At 46.9% G+C, this 13,712-nt stretch overlaps 1 protein-coding gene across 4 annotated transcripts in view; it reads left to right on the forward strand.

Moving 5' to 3' along the window:
- PDPK1 (3-phosphoinositide dependent protein kinase 1) overlaps window positions 1–13,712 on the forward strand; it is a 75,851-nt gene that overhangs the window by 43,215 nt on the left and 18,924 nt on the right. For all 4 annotated transcript variants that reach the window (XM_055339520.1, XM_055339522.1, XM_055339521.1 and 1 more), the window contains exons 5-6: window positions 2,435–2,579; window positions 3,565–3,662. In XM_055339520.1, coding sequence (XP_055195495.1) covers window positions 2,435–2,579; window positions 3,565–3,662 — 243 coding nt within the window. The remainder of the gene's footprint in view (window positions 1–2,434; window positions 2,580–3,564; window positions 3,663–13,712) is intronic.

Raw genomic sequence — 13,712 nt, forward strand, 5'->3', positions numbered from 1 at the left:
CTGTTGGTACTGGCTGCTGCTGAGTAGGTGCTGGTGAAGCTTGTTGAGGAGTCAGGGCAGCATGCAAACTCAGGGCTGGGGGGCATCCGTGGGCTGGCTGGCCACTGGAGGACACTTCTGAGGGAAGAGTTCTGAGACCTGAGCCCAACTCACCCCCACACAGATTGGCATGCAGGAGGCGGGGTGTTGCCAGTGAGTGGAGAGGGCAGACCCCAGGGGGCCACAGGGCCAGTTGGTTTCCAGTAGGGGGGTTGCTGGGCAGCGAGGTCATGCTGCTGCGTGGTCAAGTACCTGGGGCCTGTGTCTGCCCTCTGGAATGGCCCAGGTGCAAGTTGTTCTGGGTGTGGGGAGGGGCTTTCAAGAGAGTTGAGGAGGTCCAGGTAGCACACACAGTGAGTTTTGCCTAATGGTTCCACCTTTAAGGGGAGCAGTGAAGTGGTCTAGTAGCCACAGGCATATGGGGCAGAATGGGGTCTCCTTGTTGGTTTGTTTAGGGATTATAGAATGTTTGCCTCTGCCTGGTTCCAGCAATCCTGTCCCCACTAAGCTGCTGTCACTGCTTTCACGGCAGCCCTCAGTGGCCCCATGAGGACATTGAAGGGTCCTCTTCATGGCTGCTCATCATTGTGTGTCCCCTCTTACAGGTTGGGGACAGGAGTAGTACTCTAAGCCTTAGGAGGCTGGGCTCCACTTTTGTCCTTCCTTGGCTTCATGACCTTGAGTCAGTTGCTTAACCTCTCTGGGCCAGGTTCCTTTGTCAAGTACAGGCATTGAGCTTACCAGGCTCTATTAAAGACCTAATCTTTGCTCATCCTTCCAGGAATTCACCCACTTCATTGGAGAAAATAGCCCCCCTCCTCCCTGCCCTGGGCCATTGGCTGTGCCGAAGGAGGGAGAAATGTTCTAGGATGTGAAATGAAATGGACTGAGGAGGTCTGAGAGTGTACTTCTGGGGATGAAGAAGGTGTGTGATTGGAGGCAAGATGGGCTTGGAGCCAGGATCCTCAACATTTGTCATGTTCAAAACCTTTTGGTCCCCTTAGGTTCACAACTGAGCAGAGAACTAGAAGTAGAAGTCTCTTTGACACAGGAAATAGGAACTCGGAGTGGTCAAATGAGGGGCAAATCCCTCGAAGCTCAAAAAAGCCCTGTGCCTGTGGACAAGGTTGAGCCTGTCACATAGACTGCAGGCTTCTGGGCACTCCTCAGTGAGGTTCCCTGCTAGTCCAGGTGGGGCTGCTTGCCCAGCCAGTGCCGAGCTTCTGTGTGGGGTCAGATAGGCCAGAGTCTGCAGGTCACTGGTGAGGAGGCCATGGACACCACAAGCTGCAAAGGGGTCTGGCTAGAACCCTTTGATTTCCCCATGAAGAAGGCATGCTCTTGGGGGGAATTTCGTTCTTCTTCTTTTTTTTTTTTTTTTTTTTTTTTTTTTGCTTCAGGTTCATATTATCCTAGTTGGAAGGGCTTGAGTGGCCACAAGTGGGGCTGTATCAGAGACTGGTTTGGGCAGCTTTGGTCACTGGTCCCTTCCATCCTGGGCTTGTCCTCATTGCCCTGCAGCGTCAAACTCTCTCCTTGATGGGAGACAGTAGTGCCCTGGCCAACAGAAGCCAGATGGAAGACCTTGAGCGTGGGCCACCCCTGCCTTCAGAGCCACTACCTAGGGCAGTGAGGCCTCCTCTGTCCCCGTGTCCCTAGCTGCTAGGGGGCAGTGAAGTACCGGTAGGTGCAGATATTTGGTGCTTTAAAGAGGAAGCTGTTATATGGGATCCATTTATTGTTCCAGTCTATAATCCTCTTGAAGAATGGAAGCAAATCACACCACACTGGTGTCTGAGGGAAAGATGCCTGTGTTCCTCATGTCTCTCCCCAGTGAGTGGCCAATAAATAGATGGGATCAAAAAGATAATAAAATGGCATTTCTCTTAAAAACTTGTTATTTTATACTTGGACAGGAGCATGCACTTGAGAAATCTTTACGTGAATTGACTCGACACATTGTGGAACGCAGTTGGTGCTCAGTAAATGCTGTGGTCCTCTGTGGTGCAGGTTGGGAGGCTGAATTAGGATGGAGGGCCCCCTTCCCTTGCTGAAACCTGCAAAGAGGCATGTATGCCACAGGCTCTGGCCACTTTCTCGCTTAGGGCTTCTCTTCACTGAGCCTGTAGGTGTCTTATGTCTTCTCCAGAGGGAGCAGGCGGGCTGAGGAGTATGTGTCACTGTGTTCTCAATGAGAAACCTGAGCTGGGACCAGGGATTCCTATCAGCTCCCGTGGCTGTGGGTGTGGTCACTGCAGAGTCTGATCTGAAGAGGGGCCGCTGTCTCAGGCCCAAGGTATCTTCAGTTCTCATTAATTAAAAATATTTCTATTGGGCTATAAGGTTAGTTTTAAAAAATGACTTTTATACTCTTCCTTAACAATGCAACATTTAGACTTTGGTCTTAGTTATGCCAAAAATGGAGAACTACTTAAATATATTCGCAAAATTGGCTCATTCGATGAGACATGCACCCGGTTTTACACGGCCGAGATGGTGTCAGCTCTGGAGTACTTGCATGGCAAGGGCATCATTCACAGGTACCACACCAGCGGCCTGTGGGCTCCACTCCCCAGGCTTCGGGGTCAGCTCTGCTTGATTTTCTGGAGGAGTGGGAGGCCTCCTTGTGAGAACTAAGGAGAAGTTGACGTCACCTGATGTTGAGACTCACAGGCGTGTCTGAGCCAGGTGAAGTTGCCAGGCTGGTGGTTCTCTTGGCCATCCTCCCTGGTGCTTCTACTCCCCACCTTGTAGCTTTCATGGGTACTTATTTCTCATCTCATTTTCCATGACTTTCTAATATTGTTGAATCGAAAGTGTTCAAATGCGCTCTTGTCGACTTTTGATATTGTCAAATTGAAAGTGTTCAAATGCGCTGTTGTTATCGATTGTTTTTTATTATAACAAAATTTATCATTTTAATCCTTTTTTCTGGTTTTATTGAGAAACAACATTTATCACTGTATAAAGAAGTACAACATGATGGCTGATTTAAAAGAAATTTTTTTAAAGATTTTTAAATATTTAAGAGAGAGTAAGCAAGAGACAGAACACAAGCAAGGGGGTAAAGGACAGAGGAAGAGGGAAAAGCAGATTCCCCCACTGAGCAGGGAGCCTATCCCCAGGCTTGATACCGGGACCCTGAGATCATGACCTGAGCCAAAGGCAGATGCTCAACCACTGAGCCACCCAGACGTCTCTCATGGTTGATTTTATATATATTGTGAAATGACCACAATCGGTTTCAAAGATCTTTCTCTTACGGGTTAAAAATGATGGATTACACTTTAATAAAAAGTATATTGAAAATGACAGATGCATTTATGAAGTAATGTAATTTGAATGTACTCATTAAATGCAGTTAATATTTGTTCAGTATGAACTTTATAGACTTGTGTTCTTGGTTGTTCGTCCATAAAGATTCTAAGTATTAATCAGTTCATTTGTTTTCAGCAAAACTTAGAGTGTGTAATAACATTACTATTTAAATATTTCATCTCAGTTGTAAAAAATCTGCTTTCACAGAGACCTGAAACCAGAAAACATTTTATTAAATGAAGACATGCACATCCAGATCACAGATTTTGGAACTGCAAAAGTACTATCCCCGGAGAGTAAACAAGGTGTGTGAGTGGCCCTATTTCCAGCTGGCCCCAGTTCAGTGCTTAAGATCAAAAACAACTTAGAAATGTGTTGAATGGCATTGTATCCGTTGTTAATGACGGTTTATAATACCTTTGCTATTGTCAAACAAATACTTAAGCTTTCACAGGGGAAGGCCCTGCCTCACGTGGTGGCTCTCACTGAAGGCTTGGGCAGTTTGCACCTGGTCTAGTGGGTGGACAGAGGGCTCTCCTAGGCTGTCTATGTTTGGTCTGCCTGGCCTCAAGTATGGGGTGCTGAGTTGCCAGCCACTCTGCATGTTGTTATCCCAGGTCCTTGTGAGCACCTGGGTGTGTGCACTATGGCTCACCCTCCCTAGTCCTAGAAGAGACCAGGTGCCACATTTATTTGTTCCAGGTCTTCTGTGCAGGAGTGTGGGGTCCATGGAGCCAGCTCTCAGCTCTCTCTGTTGGCACTATGGATTGTAACTGAGAACACTGTCTCTATATTTTAGGACCTGCCGTCTCTTCTGTGTAGTTGCCACTGGTGGCCCAGGCACACTGATCATAGTGAGGTTCTACGAAATCACAGAACAAGCAGGGGCTGATTTTTAACCTGCTGCTCAAGTGCACATTTATAATTATAAGCCCTCCTAATCAGTGTTGTACTAGGGTAGTGGCTGGTGTTGGTTTATGTATCGTGACCACTCCATCACCTGAGGAGGAGTTGCTGAGTGGGCCGGAAGAGTGCCTTGGGAATCCAAGGCCCTAGCCAGCGGGGTACTTGAAATTAATAAGGACCTTGAAAATGAACCCGGAGTCAGGATGAGTGTCACCAACAGAGCCACCCTGAGCCTGGCCCAAGAGGCTGGGGCAATGTGCTTGCCTCTGCCAGGGCTCGTGGGGACACATGAGAGAGAAGGCCTGGGTTCAGATGGAAGCTGCCACTCTGCTACCACTGGCCTCCTGTGGAAGAGGGGAACCGTGAGCCCCATGCAGCAGTGGGAGAGCCCTAGCTAGCTCAGCCACACAGGCCGCCTCTGCCTCGGTTGAACTGAGGCCCATTTAGTGACCATGTGAGTGCCGGTGGTTGCTGGGCTGATGCTGGGGGTCCTTTCCTCCCGGCTGGGCCTCTGTGAGTTCTTTTCTTTTCTTTTCTTTTCTTTTCTTTTCTTTTCTTTTCTTTTCTTTTCTTTTCTTTTCTTTTCTTTTCTTTTTTCTTTTCTTTTCTTCTTTTCTTTCTTTTCTTTTCTTTTTTTCTTTTCTTTTCTTCCTTTCTTTCCTTTCTTCCTTCTTTTCTTTTTCTTTTTGTGAGTTCTTTTCCACAGGGTGCTTTATCTTTGCTTTTTGGGCATTCTTGCAGCCCCGTGCTTTCAATACTGTTGTGAAGCTTCTGTCAGTGCCTTTGTATTTGTGCAGACCCTCATTGAATCACCAAGACTGCCTCTTGGATTTGGGAACTTCTCTGAGAATCCTAAAGCACCGCCCTTTTGGGGCCAAAACAAAACTTGCAATCAAGGAAGATACTCTTAGTTCTCAACAAATTTCAGTCCCGGTGCCACTCGCCTGTGTTTTGCAGCTCCTCTTCCCTCTTTCCCCCCATGGAGAAGTCCTCTAGGCTCTGAGATGCCTCAGACTCATTTCTATTGCAGAGTAACATCGTATTGGCTGGCAGCTGCGTTTTTGTGGATGCGGCATAACCCATAGCCATAAGCATTGTCTATGACTGAATTGAACCGAACAGGAACTGCTGTGGCCCCAAACATCCTTGTCATCTCATGTGTGACTCCCCATGGGGCCCCCCAGTCAGCCTTGGGAGGCTGCCACTTCAAGGTCTGCACTGCCCGTTTTTTTCCTCCACGCGCATTCCCTTCAGAATGATACTTGACACCAGCCAGTCCTGTTGTCCTGTGGCCATTTAGAAAATAGAAGAATTTAAATGGAGTGGTCAAATAGCGAAATAAGCCTGTGTTTGTTTCTTTCTAGAAGTTGAAGACTAAAATCCTTACACCGTAAACCAGGGAGAGTTACTTGTATATAGAGACGAGTTGGCTTTTTTTTTTTCATTCTTAGGGAAAGAGGGAAAAAAGTGTATAATTATATGAGTGATTCATTGTAGTGACTTGCTCTCACTTTCTTTTTGAAATGGTTCAGAATCTTAGAATTTATTCTTATATTGGCTTTTAACTTTTGTACAGAGATGGTTTCCCTAAGACATCGTAAGCCTGCACAGCACAGGCATTGTTGGGAACATGGCTAAGGCTCCTTAGCTGTACTGTGAGCATGAGCATGTTTTACCATCCTAGCAAGAGGCAGGCTATCCGTCTTTAGAGACTTTGTCTCCACTGCTTCCTGGGGGGGTCATAGTGGCCCCGTGTCTGTGAGGGGCAGGGATAGGAAACCGCAGGGCAGCTATTGAGGAGGGTATGTGGGATTGATGAGGACGTTCCTGACTTGTGATTAACCTAACCTAACAAGGGTCCCACAGACCTGTCCAAATATGGGCAGCTTAATCATGCAGAGTAAGCCCCTTGTTTATGGCTATATCACTGTCCTTTGCCTTCTTTATAAGAGGCTTGGGGAGCTCAGGATGGCACAGAGGTTCAGATTTAGGGTTTGTGCCTAAAAACCTATGTCTTGAGCCATGCAGGTCTTTCTGGTATGTAGCCAGATGTGGAGGTTCCACTCTTCCAACGAGAGGGGAGGGCTGGCAGGTGTTGAGGATGGTGACAGGAGAGGGGATGGAGGGGAGGCTGCAGAGCTGAAGTCACTTCTGTCACTCACTCTAGCTGTACCTTCTATGGATGGCCATCATCCAGACCCTCAGACCAGTCTTGAGGTGCTGTGAACTCTGGACCCTGCCCTAGCGCCTCTGCCTTGCCCCCACTATAGCATGAGCAGGACAGCTCCACCCACCCCAAAGCAGAGTTTGCATGTTAGAGAAGAAAGTCAAGTTCCTATGCTTATGCCACCAGATATAACTCTTTACATTGAGAAATGGTTTACTCTGGTCTTCTCAATATGGGTATTTGTTTAGTCGTAGCTATGATACATGGAATTGGTTTTTTGTTTTTCTTTTTTACATAGAGTACTTGCTTTTTGTAAAACCATGCATGCGACCTAATTTCCACCATCAGCGATTTGTTTTCCTAGTAAATGTTTTAGTATTTATTACTAAAATACAAAGTTTCTTTTACTTTTTATTTATATAAATTCAGTTAGCCAACATAAAGTACATACTTGGTTTCAGATATAGTGTTCAATGATTTATCAGTTGCATATAACACCCAGTGCTCATCACATCATGTGCCCTCCTTAATGCCCATCACCTAGTTACCCCATCCCCACTGCTCCTCTTTCAACCCTTAGTTTGTTTTCCTGTAATTAAGAGTCTCTCATGGTTTTTCTCCCTCTCTGAGGACTTCCCATTCAGTTCTCCCAGTATAAAGTTTCTTTTATTATTATTTTTTAAATATTTATTTATTTATTTATTCATGAGAGACGGGGGGAGGGGCAGAGACCCAGGCAGAGGGAGAGAGGGAGAAGCAGAGGGAGAGAGGGAGACTCTATCCCGAGTCTATAGGATCACACCCTGGGCCGAAGGCAGCACTAAACTGCTGAGCCACCCAGGCTGCCCTAAAGTTTTCTTAAGAAAATAAAGCTACAGGGGGATCCCTGGGTGGCTCAGCGGTTTAGCGCCTGCCTTTGGACCAGGGTGTGATCCTGGAGTCCTGAGTCCCACGTCGGGCTCCCTTCATGGAGCCTGCTTCTCCCTCTGCCTATGTCTCTGCCCCTCTCTCTCTGTCTCTGTCTCTCATGAATAAATAAATAAAATCTTTAAAAAAAATAAAAATAAAGCTACAATAGCAAACTATTTTCATGCATAAAAAAGCTAACTCAAAAAAAAAAAAAGCTAACAATAATTGCTTTATATCCTAAAATACTGTGTTAAATTTCCAGATGTCTGGATTTTACATCATAATTTTTTGGTGGCTGTCTACTTGAATTGGGATTCAAATAAAGCTCCACATTGGGTTTAGCTAATTTGTTTCTTAAAATTTTTTTACTCTATTTTTTTCCCGTGGAGTCTGTTGAAGAAACCAGGTCATTTGTCTTACAGAGTTTCCTGGAGTTTCCTGATTGCATCTCTGTGGAGTCATGTAACATGCTCCTGTCCCCTGTAATGTGCTAGAAATAGGGAGTTGGATCTGGCCCCTTGACCAAATTCAGATTCAGTCCTCTCAAACCAAAAGCTGGGTTGTGTTCTCCATTCAGACACTTATAACACCCCGTCATCTCTCTGTGATGTCAACAGCGCTTTATAGCCATAATGGCCTAGATGTTGTTTTTTTTTTTTTTTATGATAGTCACAGAGAGAGAGAGAGAGAGGGGCAGAGACACAGGCAGAGGGAGAAGCAGGCTCCATGCACCGGGAGCCCGACGTGGGATTCGATCCCGGATCTCCAGGATCGCGCCCTGGGCCAAAGGCAGGCGCCAAACCGCTGCGCCACCCAGGGATCCCTGGCCTAGATGTTTTAATTCTCTAGAGAATACACAATGATTTTAGTCATTCTTTGATTCATGGGCTGGAGTTCTTCTTTAAAGAGAAACTTTGCCATAGCAATTATTTGGTTAATTATAGTGATATTGACTATGGAGGAAAAACAGGATAAATATTTGCTTTCCCCATTATTTGCTGCTTGTGAAAGCTGTGAACTGGTTTACTGTCATCCTCTGGTGTTGACCAGTTCATCAAAAACAGGATTTACCCATACCTCACACCATATGCAAAAGGTAACTCCGAAGTTAACTTGGAGCAGAGATGTGAATGTAGGATGCAGAAATAGAAACTCTTGAAAGGAAGTGTAGGTGTAAATCTCCATGACCTTGGCTTAGGCAGTGAGTGGTTTCTTAGATACACCACCTAAAGCATGAGCAACAGAAGAAAAATAGACTACATCAAGTTGGGAAATTTTTGTGTTGCGTTACCATTCAGAAAGTAAAACGAGGGATCCCTGGGTGGTGCAGCGGTTTGGCGCCTGCCTTTGGCCCAGGGCGCGATCCTGGAGACTCGGGATCGAATCCCACATCGGGCTCCCGGTGCATGGAGCCTGCTTCTCCCTCTGCCTATGTCTCTGCCTCTCTCTCTCTCTCTGTAACTATCATAAACAAATAAAAAAAAATTAAAAAAAAAAGAAAGTAAAACGAGAAAAAATATTTCCAAATCATTTATCTTAAGGGACTTTATCCCCAGAATCTATAAAGAACTCGTAACTCCAGGAGTAAAATGCAATGAAAATTTAAAAGTGGGCATAGGTGTCTGAATAGACATTTCTCCAAAAAAGATTAAAAATGGCCAATAAACACATGAAAAGATGCTGAAGGTCATTAGGGAAATGCAGATCAAAAGCACACTGAGCTACCACTTCCCTTCTTCTAGGGCAGCTGTGATCAAATGACAGTGATAACCAGCATTAGCAAGGGTGGGGGGGAACTTAAACCCTCTGCTCTCCAGGTGAGAATGTGAAATGGTGCAGTCGCCTTGGAAAACAGGCTGGCAGTTCCTCAAAAGGTTACCCATAGTTACTGTATAATTCAGCAGTTCTACTTCCAGGTGCAGATCCAAGAGAACTGAAAACGTGTTCACAAAAAAAGGGGTACAGGAATGTTTAGAGCAGCTTTATATATGATAGCTGAAAGTGGAAACAACTCAGCTGTCCATTAGTTGATCACACAAACGGGTAAACAGTGTTTGGTCGTTTCTCACAGAATATTATTCTGTCTTAAGATTTTTTTTTTAAGATTTTATTTATTTATTCATGAAAAACACAGAGAAAGAGGCAGAGACACAGGCAGAGGGAGAAGGAGGCTCCATGCAGGGAGCCTGACGTGGGACTTGATCTGGGGACTCCAGGATCACAACCTGAGCCAAGGCGGACGCTCAACCACTGAGCCACCCAGGCTCCCACCTTTGATCTCTTCTTGCCTGCCTGCCCTGGTAGGACCTCCAGGATGGTGTGGAATGGGAGTGGCCACAGCAGGCATCCTTGTCTTGTTTCTGATCTTAGGAGAGAAGCTTCAGTCTCTCACATCAAGTGGGACGCTTGCTATGAGGCTTTCATAAACTCCTTGATCAAGTTGAGGAGGTTCCTTTCTGTTCCTAATTTGTGACATTTTTGTCATAAAGGAGTATTGAATTTTTATTATATGCATTTCTGAATCTATTGAGATCACGTGGGTTTTTTCCCATTTGTTCTAATAATATGTAGTATATTGATGGATTTTTATGTACTAAACCACCCAGGCATTCTGGGATAAAAACCACTTGGTCATGGTGCATACTCCTTTTTATGTGTTGCTGTATTCAGTTTGCTCATCTTTTGTCCTAGCCCATTTTGTGGAGTTTGCTGTGCTTCACTTGCGGGCTTATGGGTAAGGCAGTAGCAGTTTGTGCTTCCAGCTTTGAAGAGAGTAGAAGTGTCCTCTGACCTCAGGAACACTTCTGGAGGGCCCTCCTTCCTCCCTGGCACTTGCACGAGTTGGGGGAGGGACAGAAGGAGAATCTTCAAGCAGACTCCCTGCTGAGCACGGAGCCTGCTGCTAGCTGCATCTCACAACCCTGAGACCATGACCTGAGCTGAAACCAAGAGTCAGACACTCAGCCAGCCACCTGGGCCAACTAGGCACCTCCACAGTTCTCACAACTCTTGATCTGTTGTGTGTACCCATTGCTGCTTCAGAATCACCATATTGTTAGACCTGCCAGATCTTATTATTGCATCAATAAAAATCACGTACTATTACATCACACTGTCACTACTTTAGTATTTTGGTTCTTTTGTCCTTTGTCATCCTGCATATTTTATGCCTTTAAAGCATCACTCTGAGGGCAGTCCTGTTCATTTCCACATGCCAGAGGGGTCCTTCGTCTCATGACAAGAACTCCTCTCCTCAGGTATCTTCGTACCTCTCTGGGGCCTCGACTCGGTGTCCCACATCTGAGAAGGTGGGCACAGGCTCCTGGGTGAGAGGACGCAGCAGGTGTCATGGGAGACTGGCCCAGAAAGCCTGCAGCAACCACACAGCCCTAACGACATCATGATTCACTGTTTAAAGCCCAGCCGTGGCAGGGGTGGGAATGGTGTAGATCTTTTGGACTTTGTTTTGTGCACCATGTAGCTATTTAAAGGCACACACACACCTATATACTGTTTGGTAGCCTGAATTATTTAATTATGTATAATATACATACATCATAATATACATATTTCCATACAAAAATGTGATTTTTTTAAAAAAGATTTATTTATTTGAGCGAGAACAAGCAGGGAGGGGCAGAGGGAGAAGGAGAGGCAAACTCCCAGGGAGCCTGACACGGGCTTAATTCCAGGACCTTGAGATCATAACCTGAGCTGAAGGCAGATGCTTAATCAACTGACCCACCCAGGCACCCCCAAAAATATGTTTTTAGAACTTTTTAATAATAACATTTATAAACAAATCACAGAAGCAACACATGATTACTACGCAGAATGGAAACCAGTAGAGGCAGTGAATTAACCAAGTGGGGCTCTTGGGGCCATCGGGTCCATGTTGTCCTCCTGCCCGTGCTGGATCCATCCTTGAGGACCAGGTGCCAGGGATAGAATTGCTGGCTCAGATGGCAAGTGTGTTCTCTATGGATTTTGATGCTTATGGGAAAATTGCTCCCCTGAAAATTACACCATTGCATATCCCCACCACTAGTAGTGTATGTGTCTGCTTAAATCTTTGCCAACAGTGTGTATTTCCTTTTTTATCTCTGCTGATTTGATAGGCCATCATGTTTTCATTTGCATTTCTTTGATTCATTGCATCTTTAAGTGGTTTCTCTTGGTTTTGGCTCTCAGTTTCTTTTTTCCTCTTATGAATCACCTCAGTGTTCTTGGCAGTATATAGCTCAGGGTCCTGGCAGGATGCAAATGCGGCCACAAAGTCTTTACAGGAAAATAACTTACTGAAGGGACCATTACAGAGAGCAAGGCCCCTCAGCCAGCTCTCCAGCAATTGTGCTGGATCCCCTGTTAGCCTCTGGAGGCAGGAGCATTGGGGGAGTGTGGGGGTGGGGACATTGTGGTGGGAGAGCCGTGCGGGGAAAGAGTGACACCCATTGCTCTCCCCTGCCTCCCTCTGCAGAGGGGCTCCCGCTGGCTCCAGGTCTGTAGGACACAGGCTGCCCCGTGTAGAACACTGAGGAGGACAGGTGGGGAAGAGCCAGCACACTTAGAGTCTTCTTTCTGGGCATCTGCCCTTAGGAACCTTTGGACCAGCAGTCAGGAAGTCTCCGCCATGATGAGCCCCTGCAGCTGTAAGGCACCCCCAGGGATGCTGAATGAGGATGTGACGGCCACCATGACCATGGGCGCCTCTAGCCCCAGACCAACCATGTGCTGCATTGGTGTGGCTGGGGTCTTGGTTTCCTTTTGGGCTTTAGTTCAGGTGTTGTGCTATTTATAGCCATCCACTGTCAAGATTTTATTAGGCAGATGAAACATAGACCTGTTGCATTTTGTCCCCGGTAGCTGTAACCCCAAGTCATCGCTCTGTCAGGACCAAGCTGAGGTGCCCAGGACAGAGCCTCCAGTTAGTGCAGAAGGGGAAGGCCACTTCCATTGATGGAACACACGTGCACCAGAGTAGGAGGGATGAAGGCACTTTCAGCCTTCTCCCTTCCATGCTCCCCCTTCTCCAGAACCTTCCAGACTTGAGCTGGCTCCTCCTGCTCTAGTGAGAGCTGTATCTTCAGAAGGTAGGAGAGCACTGTCCCTGTGAGGCTGCACAGAGGCCACCCAGGGTCTGGGGATCTATAGGCTGAGAACTCCTGCAGTTTGCTGTCCTGTGGGATGCTTAGCTGCACCCCTGGTGTCTCTCCCCCCAGTAACTGGAGCTTCCTCCTGGCCCTGCTGTGCCAGCTAGAAATATTTCCCAGCATTGCCACATGTCCCCTGGGCCTTGTCAGGACCCTGCATGGGACTGGTCACTGCTTTCTGTATCCCTGGTTTCAAAAGTGGCCTGGAGGGCTGGAGACCATTGGCTGGTAGGTATATTGGTATCATGTTTGACTTCTCAGGTTGGTTCAGGAAAATGTGTCCTTAGGACAGAGACTTTTTTTTTTTTTTTTGGACAGATACTTTCTAACATGGTTGTTAAAGATACTGAGAAAAAGGACCATTTGATCTGTGAAAAAGTCATGCTAAGTCACAGCGTTTGTTTGCCCAGAGCACAGTGATGTTAATCCATGGTGTTAGGTCTCCTGTCTGCTGTGGGGTGCTAGGACAGCACATGGGGGGGCCATGCCAGGACCTGCTACTGGGGAAGGTGGTGGTCTCTGTGGGCCTGTCTGAGCAGGACCAGAGCCTTGTCAACAGCTGTTCGGTGCCATGTACAGAGTGCTCTTTATGTGGGGCCGGTGTGTAAGGCCGCTCATGGCGGGTTGCGGCAAGTGATGTGGGGCATCTCCAGAGAAGCATCGGAGGCGACACAGCGTTTCACATGTTCCTAGGAGAAGCATTTTGCTCTCAGGTAGTGGGGAGCTGTCACATGGGAGTCCTGATCCTTTGGCTGTGCTATCCACTGTGTTAGAGGACGCCCCTTGGGGATACCTCAAGAGCAGTATAGTGGAGCAGGCTGGCTTGTGTCCATGGTGCCATGCATTGTGGGCCGCTCAGCTGCCAGTGAGTCCCTGAACTCCTTGAGGGCCACTTCCGTGACACAAGGGTTGCTGCGTTCTCTTTTGTGATGGATGAGTCCAGAGAGTCCTGCTGCCACTGACCCTAGGAGTCTGTGCGTTGAGCTCAGTAGATCTGGTGTTGAACAGCCCTGTGATATAGGCGGCGGGGTGTTAAGAGGTTCCCTGGCCAGAACTCCTGGGTCTCCCTCTCATTGTCACCCCTAACCTCTGTAAGCTGTTTGTTGGGGGTGCGTAGCCTGCAGGAGGTCCAGTTCATGCCCATATCTACCTGTGTCCCATCTGTGCCTGCTGTGAGTGTGGGGCTGTTTTAGGGACCAAAGGTCCAGTAGTGAACCAAATAG

This window comes from Nyctereutes procyonoides, unplaced genomic scaffold (genome assembly GCF_905146905.1).
Source record: "Nyctereutes procyonoides isolate TBG_1078 unplaced genomic scaffold, NYPRO_anot_genome, whole genome shotgun sequence".
NCBI lineage: Eukaryota > Metazoa > Chordata > Mammalia > Carnivora > Canidae > Nyctereutes > Nyctereutes procyonoides.